The sequence below is a fragment of the Pseudomyrmex gracilis genome, unplaced genomic scaffold, assembly GCF_002006095.1.
Source record: "Pseudomyrmex gracilis isolate BER0280 unplaced genomic scaffold, ASM200609v1 scaffold_393, whole genome shotgun sequence".
Lineage (NCBI taxonomy): Eukaryota > Metazoa > Arthropoda > Insecta > Hymenoptera > Formicidae > Pseudomyrmex > Pseudomyrmex gracilis.
In genome coordinates this window covers 12,291-34,509 of record NW_018020977.1, presented here as the reverse complement: position 1 = coordinate 34,509, position 22,219 = coordinate 12,291, and the positions used below count along the sequence as shown (strand labels likewise).

Sequence of the window (22,219 nt, the reverse complement as noted above, 5' to 3'; positions counted from 1 at the left end):
TCGGTTACCGGGCGACGACGGTTTGTTAAAAAGAAGAGAAGAGGATAGAAAAATCGCGACCGCGGATCTGTCACGACGTGTCTCGACGATTCGTGTAACGGGCAATTAACGCTGTATTTGTAACGAAATAAAGTGTGTTCATAAGAAAGTGCGCCTTTGTCATTGCCGCGTCCGCGCACGCGAGTATCGGCGTCCCTCGAGAACGGCTCCGCGCCCCGCGGGCGCAACAATATATATAATATTCTCTTTTTTACCCTTTTTTTGTCACGCGACTTTAGTCACGTGTTGTTTTTTCACTTCTCTCTTACTATTTTTTGAGTTTGATTTTCATGCGTTATTTGTGACGTTTCTCATATGTGGTTTATATTATATGGTTAATAAGATGTATATACTATCTGTCATCGCGGTGACAGGTTGTGTTCACTGACAACACGTTAAATAAAATTAACAATAGCGTGCGCGTAGCGCGCGCCTGTGTTGTGTCTAGTCAGAAAAAAAGTAGATCTTGTTTACAATGACAGAAACCAATCGCGTTCCGACACTCGGATCGAGAGGAGACTGACCAATTATGTGTGCGAGCGGTCGTTCTCTATTCGATATTTCGAATCGATTTCCAGCGTCATGAACACAAGACTTATGTCTTGTAACTTCGGGATCTGCAGTTGTTGACAGTTGACGCGCACCTGTTAAGAAGGATGGATGTGCTCGAGTTGACATTGTGCGTTCTACTGGCCGTTGTCGCGTCATCGTGCGCGGACGAGCAGACCATATCGGAAATACCTTTTACAAGGGAAAAAGTATGCAGTGCACAATAAACAACACTGACATTTCTTGTTACGCTCATCTCCTCTCACAGTGAAGAAAGACTCGCGCTCATTTTTACCGATATTGTCTTCTTCCTCATTTGCCACGTTTCGCCGCCGGTTGACATTTACTTGCGTTTTTGACGAATGTCGTGTTGTTTGACATGATTCCAGTACTATCATGAGCCCAACCGACTGACGGACGAGCAAATCGCCAAACTGACCGATCTCACGAACATCACTCATCTCAACGAAGTCCTGGACAACATATGCGTGGTCAGAATTGTGGGAACTCCCGAACACGCAAATGTAAAAAAGGTAAGGAGCAAACAAGTAGCATTTCGACATAGACATATATATATATATAAAATAGAAATTGCGAGGTAACGAGCTCGCGACGCTTACAGATCTAAGTAACCTCGCTTACAACGATAACTTTCACATCTGCGTTGCGTAATATGTTTGTTTGTTTTTAATCGCGTACATCTCGTGTATACAATGTTACATACGTATAATATTGACGTCGTGGCACTTATGTTTGTGTGAAATAAATAAATAATATTTATGAGAAATTGTATTCTAGTAGATTTTTTTTAAATTTTGAACTGTGTAAACATGAAGATCCATTTTTTTTTTTTCAGTATATCAAAAGATCAATGAGAGATCTAGGATGGACAGTAGAGTCAGATGTATTTCAGGCTCAAACGCCTATATTTGGCGTACTGAAGTTTGAAAACATAATAGCAAAGTTGAATCCTAATGCGAAAAGGTACTTAACATTGGCCTGCCATTATGATTCGCTGTATACAAGAGAGAGAAACTTTATCGGAGCCACAGACAGCGCTGTGCCGTGCAGCCAGCTAATTAACTTAGCTAGCGTTATGAAAAGATACTTATCTAAACAGGTACATTGTACAGACTAAAGATAGCAATATTACAATTTACATTACAATTGAAAATAGATAAAACGAGATTGTTATTTTTCCAGCAAGATGTCAGCTTGATGTTCATCTTCTTTGACGGGGAAGAAGCATTTGAGAGATGGGGACCAAATGATTCTATTTATGGTGCAAAACATTTAGCTAAAAAATGGTATAATACAAAGAGTGTTTATAAAAATACTAATATTTCTGAACTGGATAAAATGGTAAATATCTTGTTACGAAATTTTCTATTTTCTACATAACTGCTGTAACTGCAATGTATATTTATATTTTGTAGGACATGTTGATGCTTCTTGATTTACTGGGCGCACCTGACCCGATCTTTTATAGTTATTTCAGAGATACGGAAAAATGGTACAATTTATTAGTACGCATTGAAGAGAAATTAGCGGATATGAGAAAGTTGCAGTCCTATTCGTATGGCAAACCGGAACAGAGGTATTTTCGGTCATATTCGACTCATTCGTACATTGAAGACGATCACATTCCCTTTTTAAGAAAAAGTGAGTGGTAACTAATTAATGATTACATAGAATTTCACGGAGAAGTGTCTAATTTTTGTTCTACATATCTTGTTTTACATGCAATGTTGCTTTATCTCAGATGTGCCTATTTTACATATCATTCCGAGTCCGTTTCCATCTTTTTGGCACCAATCAGGCGACAATCGGTCCAACATCGATCTAGAGACCACGGAAAATATTAGTAAGATACTGAGGATATTTGTGGCTGCTTACTTACATTTATCGATTGTCTAATTCTAATGCAAATTCAAGGAGTCTTTCGTGAACAAACGATCAAAAGAAAAACGCTAAATAACAAAAAAATACTAAAAATTATCTGAAGTAGCAGTGAGAGAGCAAAGTATATTATAAACAATTTCAAATAACGCAAAAGTTGGAAATGATATGTTTTTGATATTTTTTTGTTATTTAGACTGATGACTCATTTCGCTGTGCGTAGTTTTCTTAGTGAAAAACGTGATAACTTTTTGTACAGGTGTATTATATATATACATACTTATATTATACGTATACATACATACATGTATATGTATATATAAATTGAATTATTTATATAAAACTAATTTATACAATATTTTAAATTAAAAAAATTATATATTGTATATTGCGGAAATATCATAAAAGACAGAATGGTGCTATATTTGTAAAAGTTATTGTCGATTTTGAATATTATAATTGTATATAAATACTCAACATATGCTGCAAACAAAACAAATATATATATACGTTTTCCACTTTTGAACCATCTGATTTCACTGACGTTTCTCGCACGCGTCTCGCACGTGACACATTTCGTTTCAATTGCGCGCATATTTTTTTTTTTTGTCTTTACAAGTGAGACATTTGAGATTACGATTTAGGAATCCGCGAACGGAAATTGCGGAAACTCTGCGGCGTGACGTCCTGTTACATGTTTGGAATGAATTAATCCATCTGTGTGTCCCTCATTAACATACGCGCAATGCAAATAACATTTGACGCGGTGGAAATTAATTTCTACTTCGAATAAAAAAATGGTTAACGAGCGTTTCACATGTTAATTCTATTCTGTAATACACCGAAGTACTTGTATCTCATTGGAATATATTTGCTGCAATATGTTACATCGCGCGCGCGGTAGTTGGTTGATAAATTTGTCATTCATGCGTTCCTGAATTTTTTATCGCGCGACAAGAATTTTGTTTCGATATACCTCGCGCGTGGCGTCATCGCCAAAGAAAACCCACAATTTTGGCGGTAAAGTTGAGATATCGTTGTCATTCAATTACGTTCGGTAACGCGCGCGTGTATCTCTCTAATCGAATGGTAACTGCGCAGTTACATTTTGGACAAAAGTATTCAATGTTTCTCAAAAATGTACAACTGTTCGTTCCACGTCTAAAGAAAATATAAGTCGCAAATACTATATGAATATAATAAATAATATAAACTATGAATATTAGAACGCGCGAGTGTGAAAGTGCTTGCTCGAGCAACGCCTTAAACGCTCGCGCATTCGCATTGTCGAAAAACGTTCTTGTTCGAGCGCCATGTTTCGTTGTTCGAAACATAGAAATTTCATGGGGGCATATCGCAAAATGTCGTGTAGCATTTAAACGACGGAAAGGATCGAAAGGATCGTTCGAAAACTATTTCTTCACGGTTGGCAATGGCAGGGCACCGTTCGAGGTCATTGTTCGTTCGGGCGCGCCCGCCGAGCGGCGCCGAGCGCGAACGAACGCTTTCGGAGGAGACTGACGAAGGGGGGCCCCGGAGACACGACGGGAGAGACAGACGCGAGCAAGCGACGTGGAGAGACCGCGCGCCTTCGTGTCCGTGCGTTTCGATGGTGGTTCTGCGTTCCGTTTGCGTATCTCGCACGTTTCCTCACGTCCGACGGTGCATCGAAGGAAAAATACTCGGCGCCACGATCGCGCGTCTCCGAATTTGGCCCAGCAACGCGCGCAAGAAAGGATATTCCCGTGAACGTTAGTGAACGCGCCGGAGCACATCTGCACACACGGCGATATACCGCGAGCTGACACATCGCGATCTCCCGAGCGCATCGGGCCGCGCCGCGAGTGAGAGAGAGAGAGAGAGAGAGACAGAGAGACAGAGAGAACAAGCGTCCGAGCGGGAAAAGTCGCGGCGCGAAAGAGAGGGACAGGAATATTGTATATGTGTGCGTGAGATTGTTGTGTGCGTGTGTGTCAGACGTGTATCCGAGGTGCTCGCTTGCGCGCGCGTCACCGAGAAAGCAAGCACACACTCCGACTCGAAACAAATAACCCGGCGACGTAACCGCCGGCATCCCCGGCGGTCGTTCATTCAAGAATGCATTAATTACGCGCGACCGGCAGTTATTAACCAGCCGTGCGTGCGTGCGTGTTGTGTGTGTCCGACGAGCCCGCGATACACCACCCTCCTCGTGGTGCATTATTACGGGGAAAGAGAGAGAGAGAGCGCGCGACGCCGTGACCGGAGTCGAAGATGCTCAAGTTCATCAGGGGGAAGGGCCAGCAGCCCACGGCCGAGAGGCAGAAGCTGCAGAAGGATCTCTTCGCTTTCAGGAAGGTGAGTAAAGAGAGAAAAGGAAGAGAAAGAGAGAGAGAGAGAGGGAGAGGGAGAGATGGAAAGAGACATTTGCACACAGGTTCTCCTCGCCCACACCCGGCGCGAAACGCGCCCAAGTTGCGGGACGAATGTCCTGGCGACGACGACGTTGCCATGTCAGTTTGATCAGGATGCCTTTTTGTTTTTTTTTTTTGTCGGCTGGTCATTCAAGATAGGTTTCCGATGAGTCACGCTCGGTGTAATCAGTGATCGAAGTTTTGAACGTCCAGATGGAGCGTAATAACGTAGGAAAAATTTGTGTTACACGTGTGTCTGAACAAAGGCGTCGTAAAAAATTCGCATGTGTCTCTCAGATTGTGAGATTCTTGCTTCTTGTCAGACCTGCGTCAAGAGAAATTTGAACTTGCTATTTTTACAGTTTTCGATACACGACGGTTGTAATTCTGTGTACTCTCTCTTTTTCTCTCTCTCTCTCTCTCTCTCTCTCTCTGTCCCAAGCAACAAACCTGAAATTTTCACGCTGAAATTATATTTATTAAAATACAAAGATGTGTATGTATGTATGTATTTTCACGCTCTCTGCTTTTCGCCTTACACAATTTTAAAAATGTTAAAAATTTTCAATCTAAAATTGTTTTAATATCTAACTTTTAATATAAAAAAAAATATATTTAACAATTTTACAGATGAGAAGTAGATAAAAACACTGATTCTATTTTGAAATAAAAAACAATTGATGATCTAGAATTATGTAACGTGTAATATAATGTGGTTCAAAAAGATTTTACTTTTACCTGACAACATGGAAGGAAACGCGTTAGCTTCGCTCAGGTTCGAGCGATTCGTCTCGTCGTCGGGGGGGAAGTATCGGGTTACTTACCTGTACCAATGGTATCTTTTTATTGTCCACTCTAGTGTATATTCTCTTCTACACCCGGTGCTTCTCGCCCGTCTGACTCGACCGTGTCTTTCAAGTTTCGCGTGTAATCACGACGCAATAATTTTCACAATGTAGTATCAGCTGTTCCAGAAAAAAAAAAATATTCGTAAAAAAAACTTACACACACGTGTTGTGCGCACACAACAAGAGCTACTACACCAGTTAATGAGATTCCTCTGACTCTTCGTTACGGGATTTACTGTGTACACAACTGTAACGCTTTGTTGGCAGTTTGCACAAAGCTATTTGAAAAACAATGATGCTCAAGTATTTATTTATTTTTTTTTTAATCAAATTTAAAGAATGAGGCTATTAAATTTTTTGTAAAGTGTAACTCGCAGTAAGTTATTTTTTACTCGGAGATTCCACATTTCATTAAAAAACTATCTACGGATAATTATTACAAGAGTGTTTATAAATATAAAAATAATATCTGTAAGCATATTTGTTGTAAATCCACGTTTTCTAGAATTCTACAATTACATATCATAGATTAGTTAAATATTATATTAATTACATATAATATATACATATGTGAAATTTAAAATATTTTCTCGTAAAAATCACATGTTCGAACTGCGCGTCGCACAGTATCTATAATTTTGTAGAAAGCCTTGGGAAGGAGGAGTCTTAAAAATACATCTTGTGTCATTTTGTTGTTGATTATCTCATCGAGATAAAACCTCGAAACCTTGGAAACTACGCGTTTTATCTTTGTAGATACGAGACGCATCGATCATGTTTTTTTTTTCTCAAAAAAAAACTTTTTATTCGGACAAAATGTCGATTTGTATGTTGCAGCGTTTAACAAATTTGCAATTAGTTGATTGTGTGCAAAAATATTTGCGGTTACCAGACGGACGGTATTGCATATCGTCGGCTCATTAATTCTCATTATTTATTCGTTACTCAATTCAACCGTTTCAAAGCGTACACGTATAATAGTATGTGTATGTTCACGTCTCGAGTATCGTAAGCGGGTACGCGTTCAGCGCGGAAGACACGCTTCGAGAAGCTGGCGATATTATCTGACGTATCGGGGAATATGCTGCGTTTGCTTTACGAAATGCCGCACGAATAACCACGAGGAAAGAATGCGACGTATAAAAGTTGAGCAAAACTTTCGGGAGGACTCTCTCAGGTGCACATTTAGTTTTTCGCGCATTGCAGTCGAAACTTCAAGCTGTACATGTGACGTATCGTCGGGAGGAAAACATTTTACACGATTTTTGTTATACGTATTTTTTTCTTAATTTATATTTTTCAACTTCTTATTTTTTTTTGTGGTTTTTCCTCGACCGATCGTTGAATCGCTCTGTTGGAATTTGTCTTAATCGCAGTAATATTTATCAAGCTGAGTCCAGTTTGCGGGTTTTCGAGGATATTAAAAATTAATTAAGGACCGTAATGTATTTTTTCAATAAAAATTGACTTGCGTGAAATCGTGGAACTTACGGAAATATGTGACGAAACACAGAATTTCAGCGGGAATATAAACGAACGTAACGTAATTGCAACTTGTTGAATATATACTTTTGTCTTCGCGCGTTTCCCCGCAATACATAACATATCGCCAAGAAGGTGCGGAAGAATGGCCGTTAGGCGAGATACGCACGTCGACGATGAAGCGACATTTGACTGACAATAACCGTTCAAGTGTGTGTTGTGCAATCGTTGGTCTTTGTCGGACCTGGGATCGCGTTTTCCGCCACGCTCCGTTTGAGTTCGGTTCGTGGAAACGATGTCCTTGCGCCGCCGCGCTCACATCGCCAAGTCGTACCGCGCCAACTGGTTAATTAAAAAGCGACATTGTTTCGATTAATTGCATCGGCTATTTCTCGCGTTCGCGAGAAGAACTACAACGAAACGATTGTTACAAAATGTTAAATACGTTTGTTCATTTTTTGTTCTATCGCACGCGACCAGAAACATATGTCTCTCGGCTTTTCGCTTCGTTTGCAGGCATGTGAGTTCCCCGTGGCTGATAATTCCCTGCCGATGAGGTCCGCAATCTACAGGAAATGTCGAATCTTCTTATCAGTCGGGCAACCAACTGGAGTGGTTTTTCGACTAAATTACACACCGAGTTAAACCGCAAACCGGGCGTATTACAAGCAACGGAGAAAACCGAGTTACAAAATTGCTGTAGAAAGTTGAGACTCGTAAAAACTTTAACCTACACAGTCTAAACAGAATATCGGTAATTGATTATCGATGCGCCTATACAAGATTTAAAAAAAAAAAATATTTTTAGACTAGTCGAATTCACATAAAATGATAACAAAAAATAACTAATATTACAACAACAACAATAACAATGTAATTCCCGGCGAGAATATAATCAAATGGCATTCTGAAATTATTACTCGCGTTGTACTTCCGCATACGCGAGTAAAATAAAATATTGGAATAAAAATTTGCGGCGCGCTCAGCGGGAGTAAAATTCTCTCAGTTGTGATACAGTTTTTGTTCGACGTGGTGACGCCGCGTTGGGTGCATTATCGCGAAACCCTATAGCGATTTAATTCCCCGTGATGCGGATTCTCGAAGAAATTCCACGAAGTACACACATGGGAGGGAGAAAAATGCGCAAATGGAAATTCAGGTCGGTATATATATAGTTGACGACTTCGCCGGCAAGATAAACGCAGAATAAATTGCTCCTATGTCTCTCTCTCTCTCTCTCTCTCTCTCTCTCTCTCTCTCTCTTTTTTCTCTTTGCATCATCATCGTGAAAGAACTTAAGAGACATATGTTAACAAAACTTACAAATGTATTTTATTTATTTTTATCGCCGCGAAGATAAGAAAGAACATTCCGTTTCGTTAACGCACCTTAAATACTTAACGTGACACCGATTCCTCGGTGTGTGTTACTCAGTGTACCTTGAGTTCGATTCTTCGATATCATAGCTCGATGCCGATACACGAAACTCTAATAATATCGCATAGGAAACAGATAGCGGCCGATTTTATCGGGCGCTACGCGCAAACATAACGTGATAAGACTCCTGGATCTTCCCTCTTTTTTATTTCGTTGAATCGATATATTGCTCTCGTTATGCGCGATAAACCTTGTAAATATTAACCCTTAAATGTAATACGTTTCCCCAATAGGAAACTCAAATATTTTTTCGAACAACGAGATTAAATCTCCGATCTTCGCGGAAAGTAAGAGGGAAATTAAAAGCCACAACCTGTTTCAGGTTATTGGGACCTTTGATGTCTCGCGGGTGACGCCGCGGGAACAAAAAAAAAAAAGGAGGAAAAAAATGGAGTGGTTCGTTCACCCCGATGTTTGTCCGGACGATATTTTTCTGGGCATGCAAATAGTAGCTCGGAAACAAAGACGCGAGTAGTGTCCATTCACTGTTGTTTAAAGAGAGAGAAAAAGAGAGAGAGAGAGAGAGAGAGGGAAATTCTCTGGCGTAGAAAGTGTAGTGCTAAAAAAGAAGAGATCTCTCTCTCGCGTACACACACACACACACACGCACACATGTGCATACGCAACTTCGCGCGAACGAGGAGACGGCGTTTCGCCGACAGTTTGCGTATATCTCGCGTGTTGCGAACGTAGCGAATCACAAACCGTATCCTCTCATTCCACGTTAAGATCCCGCGGACAACCTGTTAATATCCTTCGCACGAAGTTGTTCCTGCAGGTTAGGTTCAGGATACTGCATTTTTGACCGTTTGAAAAAATACGCTCGCTAAATATAGGCGGAAAGGTCGAGGTTTTCTTCTTGACTCTCTTAAATGCGAAGACTAACTGCCGGTTGAGCGGCGCGCAAAATCCTTCAACCGCTCCCGAGAGAATCTTGAAGCGATAAAGTAAAATTTTCTACATCATACGAGGCAAAAAAAAATGTGTAACGTTATCAGCTAACGGTCTATCTTCTCGTGGAAATGGCTTTTTCCGAGTCGAGTCCTTCGAGAGAGACCGAAGAGATAGGTTTTTCTTAATCATGACGTATTTTCGTCGTCGCAGCTTCGTCGTCGAGAGATGTTGGAAATTCTCGACGCAAGAAAACCGCGTCTTTGAACTGAATATTTATTAGTACGTCTGATTCCAGATATAGAGAAATCGTGTTTTTCTCTCCTCCCTCTCTTTCTCTCTCTCTCTCTCTCTGCGCGTTTTTCCCGATCAAGCCGTATTTTTATATGGAGGATTACAAGTTATAGCGTCACAGAATGGAAATTTTGCGATTGCGTCGAGAATAACAGTATATTTCGCAACGATCCCGCTGGATGAAAACGCGACAAACGTACAAGTGTAATTATTCGTTTCTTAAACAGTTTGTACAGATTGCAAACTTGTATACAATTTGTTTGTTTAATGATAATGTAATTTATACGCGCGCGCGTAGCTACTGATAAAATATTCTCAATTATCTCGGGACGTCAAAGAGTTCGCGGATACAGGGAGGATTGCTTGTCTTCAAGTTCATTGAAGCGTCAGGAAACACTCTTAAAAAAAAAATATTTCAAATGTGCTTTGAACGTAGGTTAGCCGCGCGCACGTTCGAGCTTCCGCGAATGTGCATCAAGAGAGTTTTCGGGAGGGAGTTTCGTAAACCGGCTGCGAGAGACCGGCCCGTGGGAAGAGAGACGGAAATAAAACGCGCGCGGGGAGGATGAATTCGCCCGCGCGCGTAACAACGATATTTCATCGCCATCGAACGGAGCCTTATTAATCTCCCGGCTGGCTTTATGAAGGCACGTTCACAGAGCACGTTCTCTCTTCCATGGGGAGCCAACCCACACACACTCTGGCTCCGCGTGTACGTACGCCGCCGACGACGACGACGTGCGATGTGTGAGCAAAACCAACGATAAAACCCGCTCGATTAACGGGCGCTGTCAAAAATCTGAGTCATCGCTCGTCGAGAGTTGCGCTAACTCGACGCGTCGCAACTTTCGCCCTAAATCGATGTTAACGTCGTCGTTGTCAGCGGTCATTCGATGAATATTTTCACGCCGTTCTTAATCGCCTCTTCGCGCTGCGTGAGCGTAAACGTAAACCTTTGTTGAGAAAGTAGGTGGAGCCCGGGACCTCCCCAACTCCTTGGGCACCAGCAGTCTCAAACGATATCTCGAAATTTTTGAACTTTCGATTCCGATCGAAATAGATTTTCATTTTGTTTCTCGCTGTTGGATTGTTGTTTTATCGCGTTCACAATCAACGAAACACACGGAAAATCTCGATCGGAATAAGAAAAAAACTTGTACAGCTACCCTTTGTCGAGTAATATAAACAATGAAAAAATAACATTTGATTTTTACAAATTGTCTATATTGTTTTCACAGAAAGTAAAGTTCTAACAAAGTTGCGTCTGGGGGATTAAAAGTAAACGAACGCTGTGCGCGTTCTCTGAATTTTGAAAGAAAACACAGTTTTCAAAGAGAGAATTGTGACAATAAAAAATAACGATAATAAAATTGCGAATCAATGTGTTTATACGGTCAACGTTGTGCTAACAGGCTTTTGCTTTTGTTACGTTTTCAGACTGTGCAACATGGTTTCCCGAACAAACCGACCGCTCTCGCCTGGGATCCGAGCCTGCGGCTGATGATCATCGGCACGGCATCCGGCGCCATCAAGGTGTATCCTTTTGCTTTTCTTGTTCTTTGTGCTCCCATCGTGCTCGCTCTCCTTTCCGTTCGTTATTTATAATCCGATCCCGAGGCAATCGCGTCTCGCGCGATTCGATGACGATTTGTTGTATCGATCTGTATTAATCCTCGAAAAATCCCCGTCGCTCTTCAGAAAGAGAAAATCGCGCGAAGCCGATCGTTGATGAATTGAACAACACGTGCGCGCAAGTGAAGAGCTTTGTTCGTCACGGGAATTGAATTGTTTTGTCGGGTTGAAAGAGGTTTTTGTAAAATTGTTCAAACAAAATTCATTTGCAATTGAAAAACTGCGTCTCGTGAACGTTGTACCACGCCATTTTTGTGACCTTTCGTATTATCGCGACAGAGAAAAATGTTTGCTTGCTACGCAAGCGAGTGGCCTAACAAAGACGTCATAAATCAATTGTGATGTATTTTATAAAGTTACGAGAGATTGAGCGAGAAGAATTATCGGAGAGAAATCGATGCTTTAGACGCGTATACGCGCAATGACGTTCGCGCGCGGTAAAATTTCCGAATTATAAAGAGTAATAATGTTCTTGAATTGAGGAATTCGGCGCGACGTACACCCCGACTTACTTTCCCAGGTAACTTGAGGGAGAGAAAAATTAATTTGAAGTCTCAATTTCTTCGCAATTTTCATTCTCACCGGGAAACCGAAAAATCGATCGCTGGTGTCGCATTGAATTCCTCAATTAAAGCGCAACTGTATTTTGCATAATGCAAGCAGTCGGTGCCGTGGTCATATCGATTGTGCAAAAGTGCCTACGTGGTACGCGTTCGATTGAAATATTCGACTTTGCTGCTGACAGCAAAGCCCTCGGGTTTTTGTTGCACTTTTCAAAAACGATATTTCGCAAATGTTTGAAAATCACGAGCTGTCTCGAGTGATTTGATCGATGTTTTCGATTAACCAAAACCGGAGGAAGAAGGTCGAAGCGCGAATTGTGTATTCTGCGGTACTTCGTTGATCTCGTTTTACGGCTTTGTATTGGCGCCACTTATGTCAGCTAATCTACATGCGTGCGCGTGCCAAATTATCGCTTCGGAGTGGTCTATTTGCAATATATTAACTGAAAATCGCCTCGAGCCACGCAGCGAGTTCGAATTTATCGGCAATTCGCGTCCTTTTAACGTGAGTAAATAAAAAGTGGGAAAACAGCTCCAATTTAAGCGCAATTAAAATTTAAAATTGATTACACTTGAATTATATTAATTACTTTATTTTAACGAGAATTGTTCTTTTTAAGTACAAAGAAACAAATATTTCAAATGGCTGTGTTAAAAACATTTTAAAGTAAAATAAATAAAGTAAAATAAATAAAGTAAACAAATTGAACAGACATTTTAATTGAAAGTAATTAAAATTAATTACGAGAGGATTGTTCACAAAAGGGAGAGCCAAAACGCTGGTTGCAGCGCGCAAAGTAATGACTGACGCAGCGTAAATATAAACAAAACAAAAAAAAATGAGAAGATTCAAAATATAAATAGAAGATTAAAAAAATATAAACACAGAAGATTCAAAACATAAATAGAAATTTTATTACTACACGCGCGCGTGAAGCATAAAAGTCGACACAGAGATTAATTCTTCGTCGACTCTCGTTAGAAGCTCGCGCTCTTTTCATCTCGTTCGTTGGACGACATTAGACGAGGCGGTGTTAGATGGTAACAAAATTGAGAATTGACACGTCACCGTGTCGGGCAATTTGATGCCAATTCGGTTTGCTGCTATAGTCATGTCGACAGCGCTCTCCCAAGGACTACATAATCGTCGGATGATTGTTATTATTTCGCAATAGAGATACGAGGCGCACGATAACATCTGCGTCGCCAGGAAACCTTCGGTTATGCAGAATTCCCGCGCGCGCGATATCTAACCTTTTAATCCGTCGTACGTGCGTTGTTTACGCACGTTGGGACTACTACTTCGCCGAACACGTTTAATCGCGAGCTTCTTGAATTTTTTTTTTTTTGTCCTCCCGCTTCGAGAACGACGATATTTTTTATCTACGTTTTCAGACATGCCGCGCACGGTTTTTTTTTTAAACTAACGTATCGATGGTAATTACGGATTTAAAAAAAAATACACCGACGCAAAATTACGTTTAAAGTAGAAAAGCCCCGTGAGCCGCACAGCGGTCGCGGAAAATATCGATCGAGAGTTAAAAGTAGGTGACTTCTGGTGTAAAATAGAACGCGGCGCGATGTTGGAACACATTAAAGTCAACGGTCTCTCATCGGGTTGTTAATCATTCTCGCGAAAGGAAATTGATCTTAGAAGTGAAAAACATTAGATTCGCTAATTGAATGTCCGTTGCGAAGTAGTCCAAAGTATTTTGCAATCGCGCAGCCCGATGTGGTGACACAAATTGTGTCGACCCGCCCGAGAGACTTTAGAATTCGCGAACTGTGCGGTACAATAACGTTCGCGCGTTCTACTTTAATTGTATTTTTTTTTTTTTTTCCATACGTAATCCTTTGTCAGCGCTTTAAATCGGTCAAATTTCAAGTTCGGAATTCAATCCTCTCGCTGGAGCACGAGCTTCTTACGCGTCTCTTTCTTTTGTTTTTTTTTTTTAACACGAAGAGAAAATTCCCACATGTATGAGATCTTTCGTTTCCTTGACTCAAGAGCGTGCAATTCACAGTTTCGGAAGACCGGGTGTGGAGTTCTATGGACAACATTCCGTCGAGAGCGGCGAGAATGCCGTCACGAAGATCGTCGCGCTCCCAAACGAGGTAAGATAATAATTGGCCGATCGCGGGGTTGTCAGTCGCTTGAACCCGGCAATGAAAGAGAGAGAAACAGTCTTTTTGCGGTGAGAATTATCTTCGACAATTTGTTAAGACACGAAGGACACGCGAGTCTTTCGTAAGACGCGATATAATTACGCGATCAGAAATATACCCGCGTTCCAGTTTGCGAACAGAAACTAGCCGGTGACTCGCGACTGTGGTTCCGTAAAGTCTCAAAACCGAGCAACGCGACACCGTGTTCCGCTTATATGGGTTTGCCGCGGGTTGCATAATTTCGATGTACGTATAAAAAAAAAAAAAAAAAAAAAAACGCAACAATGTGCGCGGATAAGTATGTAATACGTGCGCGCGTTATGACACGGTGGCATCGCGCAACAAACGCGATTTTAAGACGACGTGGGAATAACGCAGGAAGAAGAATACTTTCTTTCGCACTTCCGATGTGTTCAAGAGGTTTCTCATGAAACCTGTTGATCATCGCGCGCGAGAAACACATTCAATTGCTGCCTCATTCACAGCTTCGAGAATTATTGAAGTTTTTTTTTTTTTAAGTTGATAATTCACCGAACTTGATGTCAAATCTCGAGTAGAGTTTCTTCGACGTTGATCGTCGCGCGTGAGAAGTTTACGTTCAACGTTTTCGTCGAGAGTTCAAAAACTGTCAAAGATTAGATTTTCAAAATCGACAATTTTATTGGTAATTTGTTAAAGTCGACATGGAATTTCGATATTTATCGTAAACATACAAGTAACAGTTCTTTTTTTTTCATATGATATATCAACCGATTCAGGTGTGGCCTGTTAATTGTATCGCGTCTCCGTCCGCGCGTGATTGCACAACGATGTGTGAGCACGAACATTCGTTATCACGATAAGCAGAGTTTCGAGTAAATCTCGAACCGATAAGATAGAAGACTGACTATTATAGAGATCTATCATTAGTTTTTCACTTTTATTAACCATGATTTTTTTTTTGTTTTTTTCACTTGTCTCGAAAACTGGTTCAAAATTAGTTTCTGTTACATGAACTAATTACACATTTAAAAAGAGATATATATATACGTATACATGTTATCTTACACACAACTTTCCGAGAAAAATTGACGTCCAATTTGGCGCGTCGTAAATTTTTCAGGGTCGCGTGGTGTCCTTGTGCGACGACAACTCCCTACATTTGTGGGAAATCAATGAGAGTTCTCTGGTGGAGACGAAGTCGTTGTCGTTGGAGGGCAAGCTGAAGAAAATCTCAGCGATGTGTCTCGAATCCAGCGGGGAGCATCTTCTATTGGGTACCGAAGGGGGCAACATCTATTTGCTCAACTTGAAGACTTTTGTCATGCCGGACAATATTATCTATCAGGACGTTGTGATGCAGAAGTAAGCGCGATTGAATCGAATGTTGTGTTGAAACTTGGCCCGAGAAGTTTCGTTGTCGTTTAATATTTTGAGCTTCAAAAGATGATTAAAGAGAAATAGAGTTAATTTCTATAAAAAGTAAGCGCGCGCTATTCTTGTTGTTGTTGTTGTTGCACAGCGTCCCGGAGGATTACAAGAAAAATCCGGGAGCAGTCGAAGCCATAGCCGAGCAACCAGGACATCCGGACAACATTCTGATCGGTTATAACCGTGGCCTGATGGTGCTGTGGAACAAAGCCACACCTGGGGCCCAGCAGGTAAGCGTTATATCTGTTTGTACGTCTCTATGTACACATGATTACTCTCTGACAAATGCGACACACACGCTTACATGCTTCACAACGATATGCTACGTCAATGTTTAACTCTGCTAGTTCGTTTCCGACACATTCAATTCTTCGGTTCAAATAAATTTCTGGATGTGCTGTTTTTTTATTTTTTATTTTTTATTTTTTATTTTTTTATTTTTTTTTTGGATAAAATAAAATATTGTCGAAATATTATTTTGAAAAGAAAAAAAAATGAACACTTTTTTTTAGTCTTATATTTTTTTCTTTTTTTCTTGAATATGTTTTGTACCTTCGAAAAAAATCATTCTGCGTAACAGATATATTTTTATATTTTGGACACAACAAACTTGCATTGTTTTTACTCTACCAAAAGTTAAACAAGTTGTTGTTGCGCTTCGAATTCGTAAACATTGGTCAGAATGGAACGGCAGAGGTAAAAATACATTGTGAGATCGTTCGTTCGCTCGTTCTGATTGTCGTTTGTGTCTTTGGTGGTCTTTGGTGGAACGCGCAGCTGATGGGTTTGTTTTCGGGTGCGCAGACATTCGTCTCTACGCAACAGCTGGAATCGGTCCACTGGATATCAGAGAATCGCTTCGTCTCGTCGCACAACGACGGTTCATACGCCTTTTGGAGCCCGGGCAGCGACGCCGTGCCAGAACCCACGACGCTTTACGGACCGTTCCCGTGCAAAGCCATCACCAAGATTCTTGTGTATCCCACAGCGGAGTAAGTCACTCGGACATCGAATCAATAACGCGCTTCTTCAAGAAATTTTTTTACTTAAACTCTTGTTCTTTCTCCGTAGACAAGGCGAGCTTCTCTTGTTCTCTGGTGGTATGCAACGCGCCAGTTACGGAGACCGACACACCATCACCGTTATGACCAAGAACAAGCATTTAGTTTTCGACTTCACATCCAAAGTCATCGACTTCTTCGTCGTATTCTCTAAAGAAGAAGAAGGGAACAACGAGAATCCCGTCAATCCAGAAGCGCTCATAGTATTGGCCGAAGAAGAACTCGTAGCCATCGATTTGACTAATCCCGACTGGAAGATGATGGCACTGCCTTATCTGGTGTGTCTCCATGCGAGTGCGGTGAGTATCTTGATGAAATCAATCTATAAGAAACCAAGTTGCTGCAGTTAATTTAACTAATTCTTTCACGATTTATAGGTGACCTGCTCCCAACATGTACCTAATGTTCCCGAAGAGCTCTGGGATGCGATCGTGGCGGCCGGTAAGTCGCAGACAGAGCATTTGTACTCGGACAAGTCATGGCCCATCGATGGCGGTAACATCCTCTGCCAAAAGCCGGCAAATCCCGACAAGCCCAAGAGCAAAGAGCTTCTGCTCACCGGTCACGAGGACGGCAGCGTGAGATTCTGGAACGCGTCCGACGTCGCTCTAACTCCTCTGTACAAGTACAACTCGTCGATTTTGTTTGCCGGCGAGCACCTGGACGTTCTCGAGCAACCGCCGGAGGATGATGAGGACGAATGGCCGCCGTTCAAGAAGGTGGGGATCTTCGATCCGTGTTCCGATGATCCGCGGCTCGCTGTGAAGAAGGTACTTCTGTGCCCGTTGTCGTCCACAATGGTGATCGCCGGTACAGCCGGTCACATCATCACCGCAATCATCTCCCCGGAAGCGACCAACAAGGAGATAAAGGCCGTCACAATGAACATCGTCAACGATCGCGACGGATTCGTGTGGAAGGGTCACGATCACCTGCCGCCGAGAACGGCCAGTATATCGTTCGCGATCGGATTTCAGCCCCAGAATCTTCTCCAGCTGTATCCACCGGCTGCGGTTACGGCGCTGGCTTTGCATAGCGAGTGGGGACTTCTCGCTGCCGGCACCGCGCACGGACTCGCAGTTTTTGATTATACTAGGTCAAAAGCCGTTAACGTCAAGTGTACGCTCAATCCGAACGATCTTTTTGGTTCGGGAGACACACCCATCTCCCGGCGGAAATCGTTCAAAAAATCTCTTAGGGAATCTTTTAGGAGATTGAGAAAAGGACGTTCGCAGCGCCGGACGAATACAAACAGCCCGACGGGAAATCCTGCGTCGGAAAAGAAGAAAGACAAGTGAGTTTTTGAATGAAAAGATATATACATAGAGGAAATAATATTATATAATAATAATTATTAATTTTAGTCCCAGTGTCGCTTCTTCACCGAGCGGCGATCTGTCAGCAGTAGAATTGAAACCAGTCGAAAGACAAGTGGAAGCTAGGCCCGTTGATGACGCTCTAGGCTCTATGGTTCGATGCTTGTACTTTGCCAGAAGTTACATTATTAGCCGTTAGTATTTTTCATGTAAAATCAATAATGTATATGTGAAGAAAACATTCAACGATTAAAACGGGTTGAAACACTTGTAGTACAAAATACGACACCTACACTTTGGGCCGGTACCAACAACGGCACGGTTTACGTCTTCACGTTGGCTATACCGGCCGGCGTGAGGAGAACGGAGGAGGATGTCAACTGCACACTTGGCAAAGAAATTCAACTGAAACATCGAGCGCCCGTAATCGCGATCACGATTCTCGACGGCTCCAGCGTGCCGCTGCCGGAATCCTACGAGGCCGAGAAAGGCGTCGCGCCCGGACCCGACATGACCTCTCCGCATCGAGTCGTAATCGCTAGCGAGGAACAGTTCAAGATCTTCAATCTTCCGTCCCTGAAGCCGCATTGCAAGTACAAATTGACCGCCCACGAGGGATCGAGAGTGCGTAAAACCGGCTTCGCCAAATTCTCGTGTCAAGTCGAGCCAGCGGGAACTCACGAGGAAACTTGCCTGCTGTGCCTCACGAATCTTGGCGACTGTCTGGTGCTGAGCATACCGGAATTGAGAAGACAACTGAACGCTGCTGCGATCAAACGAGAGGATATTAAGTTAGTATTTTTTTTTTTTTATATATATATTTCTTGTCTTTTAGATATCGCATACACTTGGAAAACAAACGTACAACGTGTTTTGTTTCTTAGTGGTATCTCTTCTTTAACGTTCACGAAAGCCGGTGAAGCGTTGTATCTTCATTCGAGCTCGGAGCTCCAACGAATTTCTCTCTCGACCTCTAAAGTGACGAAGGCGCATTGCGCGCTCAATTTACCGCCGCATGCCAGAGCGGAGAACGTCAATGAAGTTGCGCATGAGGAGGGTGTTGTCGAAGGTGCGGCCGAAAATGAGGGAGAGACACAAGGAAGTCAACCGCCAACAGCAGCGAACAGAGTTATCACAGAAAATGGCGTTGTGGGTGCCAGTGAGTACAGTATAACTTTCTTAAGACGAAAAGAATCTTTATATAATATTCAAGGAAATAAAACATCTTTTTTATAAATATAGAATATATATATTACCGGCTTTTGTGCAATTGCTAAATATGTGTACCACTGCTTGGCAACTTCATTAGCTGCATATATTTGTGCTTGACCACATACAATATATTAATTAAAAACCACACGTGACCCTAATTAAAACCAATTCATCATCCCTTTGTGTTTATGTGTTACTTGTGAATTAACGAGATATCGAAGAATGCCGATTGTTTGTGTTGTTGACGTACTCAGTGTCGTTTATTGTCAATTCCTGAACGCATGTCTTTTAGCTGGGGAAGAAGAATCACCGAAGGAGCCGTCGTTGCGACCAGCCACGAGTAGTATAGACGTGAACGGTGACGATGACCGTCAGGACTTAAGTTCCATTGGAGACATCACGATCGACAGTGTTAAAGACCATTTGCTGTAAGTTCGGTCGATACTGTTCGATGTTTCATTACATTTGACTTATTTTTTGCTTACTTGCGAATATATATTTTGATATCAATTTTTGACAATAAACTGTTATACGTACAATAATTTTTGTATTTCTAAACTTACATTTGCACGGCGCTTAAAAATTTAATTTGCTGTTATGTTCACTAATGTGCGTTTGATGTACTTGCCATTCTCTTGGCAGTAACAGTTCACTTTTTAGAAACGCGACGTCTTCCGAGGATCTCCACAATCGTTTGGCAGGGCTCAAGATGGAGGTAACCTCACGAACTTCCGAAGTATCTACGCAGAATCAATCGTTGGTCGTGAAAACGACCACCGTGGTCACACAAACTACAAATAGCACGACCACCAACGGCGAGGTTGAGACAAGTCAGGCGAACGAAACGCAACATGTAAACAGTGAGTAAAATCGAGCAATTGATCGGAGTGTGACTAATGTCCAATTAAATCTATCATTAGACTGTCTGATTAACGATTCGCAAAAAGATCAAGAAAGTTTTTTTTTAATTGTAATGATGAGCTTGTTAGTTTAAATGATGTGATTAATTAATTATTTTCTAGGTCGTCTGATTTAATTAATTTTCCAGGCTTGCTAGTCGACAAACTCAACGAATTACCACATTCACACACACTTTTTTATACTGTACGGTTAAACAATATTTTGTCTTTGTCTTTCAATGTTTCGATGAGTTTTGTTTCGTTTTTTTTTTTTTATGTTTATTTTATCTCTTTCTCTCTGTATTTATTTATTTTTTTTTTTTAGAAATTTATGTTTTTGTTGTGGCGTTTGTTTTGTTGCGCAGGCACTACGGTAGAGCGGGAGATACGCAGCGGTATCGAGACAACAACGACACACGCTACCATCACTCTACCCCCGAACGTCGAGGTCAGCAAAAACGGCACTGATCGTGTTATAAAATTAATTGGTGTTGGCCGTTACCTCGATATTAACCCTCGTTGTTGATGTTTTCGTATACTATTGTTGTGCGCTCGTTAATCATCAAATTGATTTCCTTGCTATTAAAACCAGCACCAGCTTTCGATTCGTTTGGTTCCGTCCGTTAATTATTTACCGTCTGTTTTCCCCTTCACACGATATTCATTAACAGGCTGACTAACAGTACCCGAAGTATCGTAGAAATAAAGCTTCTTTTAACTAACTAATCGTATGTTTCTCGCACATTCGGGCTATGTGTGTTAAGGAGACGAATGTTTAAATATTTCAGATTAGTGCCGCGGATTTGGCCAACCTGGAAGTCACCACGACCACAGTGACCACCACCACGGAAAGATCCAAGGCGCCGTTGGCCAGGCCGGAGGAGGAAGTCGGTTCGTAGGCCTGTTTTCCATATCGTTTATTCCATGCTGACCACACGCATCCGACTTGGCGCGCTCCTTATACGGAGCCCATCAATAATTAGTTACTTAATATAGACAAACGTGTACACACAAAGCGCGACGACGTAGGTAGGATTTGTATACCGTAGATTTTTTTAAGAGATCCAGATTTCTACGCATTTACAGCGCATTAATCACGCAGCGAAGGGTGATTAATTTTTAAGCAAAAAATCCGTATGCATTTTATCGAAACCTCGTATATCAGCCTCGAGTAATCCGCTCGTGAACACGCTTCAGAGATAAATAATTTTTGGAACGTGGAAAGAAAGTAAACAATTTTTAACAAAAAGAAAACAGAAACTGTAGGCCTACAGAGTGTTTTACTCGCTGCGAAAGAGAACGAATTCTCTTTAGCAGTTTTCCTCGCGAAATAAATTTTTAAACAATTTAATTACTGATAAGAGAGTCGAGATATATAAGTTCGACGGGGGGGGAAAAAAAAAAGAAAAAATAGTGTGTGCCGTCTAATTGTTGGCCGAGCGTCGAAGTTTTTATCGCACTCTGTTTTTGGTTTTTACGTAGCCGATTTTTTTTTATATTCGTTAAAAGACGTTATTTGTGTTTTACAAGTAGGATTGTTTTTATTTACACGTGTTTGCATGTACATACAAGGCATATATACATAAATTGGATCGATCTTGCGCACACTAGATCGGTCTTGAATGCTCTTAAAGAACGACGTGATGTGTGTATGTGTGTGTGTCTTGTACACAACCAGTATATATATATATATATATATATATATATATATATATATATATAATACACATAACCGTAGAGACTTGAAAAACAAGATTGATTCTATAATTTTCCGAGAGAGATAGAGACAAAAGAGAATATATATATATATATATAATACACATAACCGTAGAGACTTGAAAAACAAGATTGATTCTATAATTTTCCGAGAGAGATAGAGACAAAAGAGAAAATGATGAGACATCACAAAATGTGAATTATGGCAGCCTTAAAACCTACACACTGTTATTTTATATATATAATATATATATTATATAAATAAATAAACTTAGTTTATATTATACGAACACACGCGACTTAAGGAGTCTATTCACGATTGGGAAGAGACGCGGGGCAAGGGAGAAAATTCGTTTTGTCAAAAAGACGTGTGTAAAAGTTGAAATTTTTCAATATTGAAAATGACATACAA

The 22,219-nt window shown here is 41.2% G+C and overlaps 2 protein-coding genes across 6 annotated transcripts; both read left to right on the top strand.

Annotated features, from left to right (window-relative positions):
• The first annotated feature begins 573 nt into the window (after positions 1-573).
• On the top strand, positions 574-2,975 carry LOC109860461 (glutaminyl-peptide cyclotransferase). Its single transcript, XM_020439550.1, has 6 exons — positions 574-797; positions 978-1,121; positions 1,445-1,708; positions 1,792-1,950; positions 2,025-2,250; positions 2,351-2,975. Exons 1-6 carry the CDS (start codon positions 696-698, stop codon positions 2,503-2,505), a joined length of 1,050 nt encoding a protein of 349 aa, XP_020295139.1. The 5' UTR covers positions 574-695; the 3' UTR covers positions 2,506-2,975.
• A 1,064-nt stretch (positions 2,976-4,039) lies between these two features.
• Positions 4,040-21,795, top strand: LOC109860467 (lethal(2) giant larvae protein homolog 1). 5 transcript variants are annotated; one of them, XM_020439560.1, is made up of 15 exons: positions 4,040-4,824; positions 11,270-11,367; positions 14,052-14,142; positions 15,296-15,537; positions 15,695-15,833; positions 16,408-16,595; positions 16,675-16,963; positions 17,042-17,958; positions 18,029-18,174; positions 18,255-18,771; positions 18,865-19,139; positions 19,485-19,620; positions 19,835-20,052; positions 20,457-20,539; positions 20,880-21,795. In XM_020439560.1, exons 1-15 carry the CDS (start codon positions 4,741-4,743, stop codon positions 20,988-20,990), a joined length of 3,534 nt encoding a protein of 1,177 aa, XP_020295149.1. In that variant the 5' UTR covers positions 4,040-4,740; the 3' UTR covers positions 20,991-21,795. The 5 variants fall into 5 exon arrangements, with proteins under 5 accessions (XP_020295149.1, XP_020295147.1, XP_020295150.1 ...); XM_020439558.1 differs by having other exon boundaries at positions 16,381-16,595; XM_020439561.1 differs by lacking the exon at positions 20,457-20,539 and having other exon boundaries at positions 16,381-16,595; positions 20,880-20,965.
• Positions 21,796-22,219: the final 424 nt, after the last annotated feature.

Excerpts from the sequence above, each read along its gene's own strand:
- LOC109860461 (XM_020439550.1), top strand. The coding sequence starts at position 696 with ATGGATGTGCTCGAGTTGACATTGTGCGTTCTACTGGCCGTTGTCGCG. Across the intron at positions 798-977 it reads TACCTTTTACAAGGGAAAAA|TACTATCATGAGCCCAACCG; the intron begins GTATGCAGTGCA and ends ACATGATTCCAG. Across the intron at positions 2,251-2,350 it reads CATTCCCTTTTTAAGAAAAA|ATGTGCCTATTTTACATATC; the intron begins GTGAGTGGTAAC and ends GCTTTATCTCAG.
- LOC109860467 (XM_020439558.1), top strand. The coding sequence starts at position 4,741 with ATGCTCAAGTTCATCAGGGGGAAGGGCCAGCAGCCCACGGCCGAGAGG. Across the intron at positions 14,143-15,295 it reads TCGTCGCGCTCCCAAACGAG|GGTCGCGTGGTGTCCTTGTG; the intron begins GTAAGATAATAA and ends TAAATTTTTCAG. Across the intron at positions 16,964-17,041 it reads TGTGTCTCCATGCGAGTGCG|GTGACCTGCTCCCAACATGT; the intron begins GTGAGTATCTTG and ends CACGATTTATAG.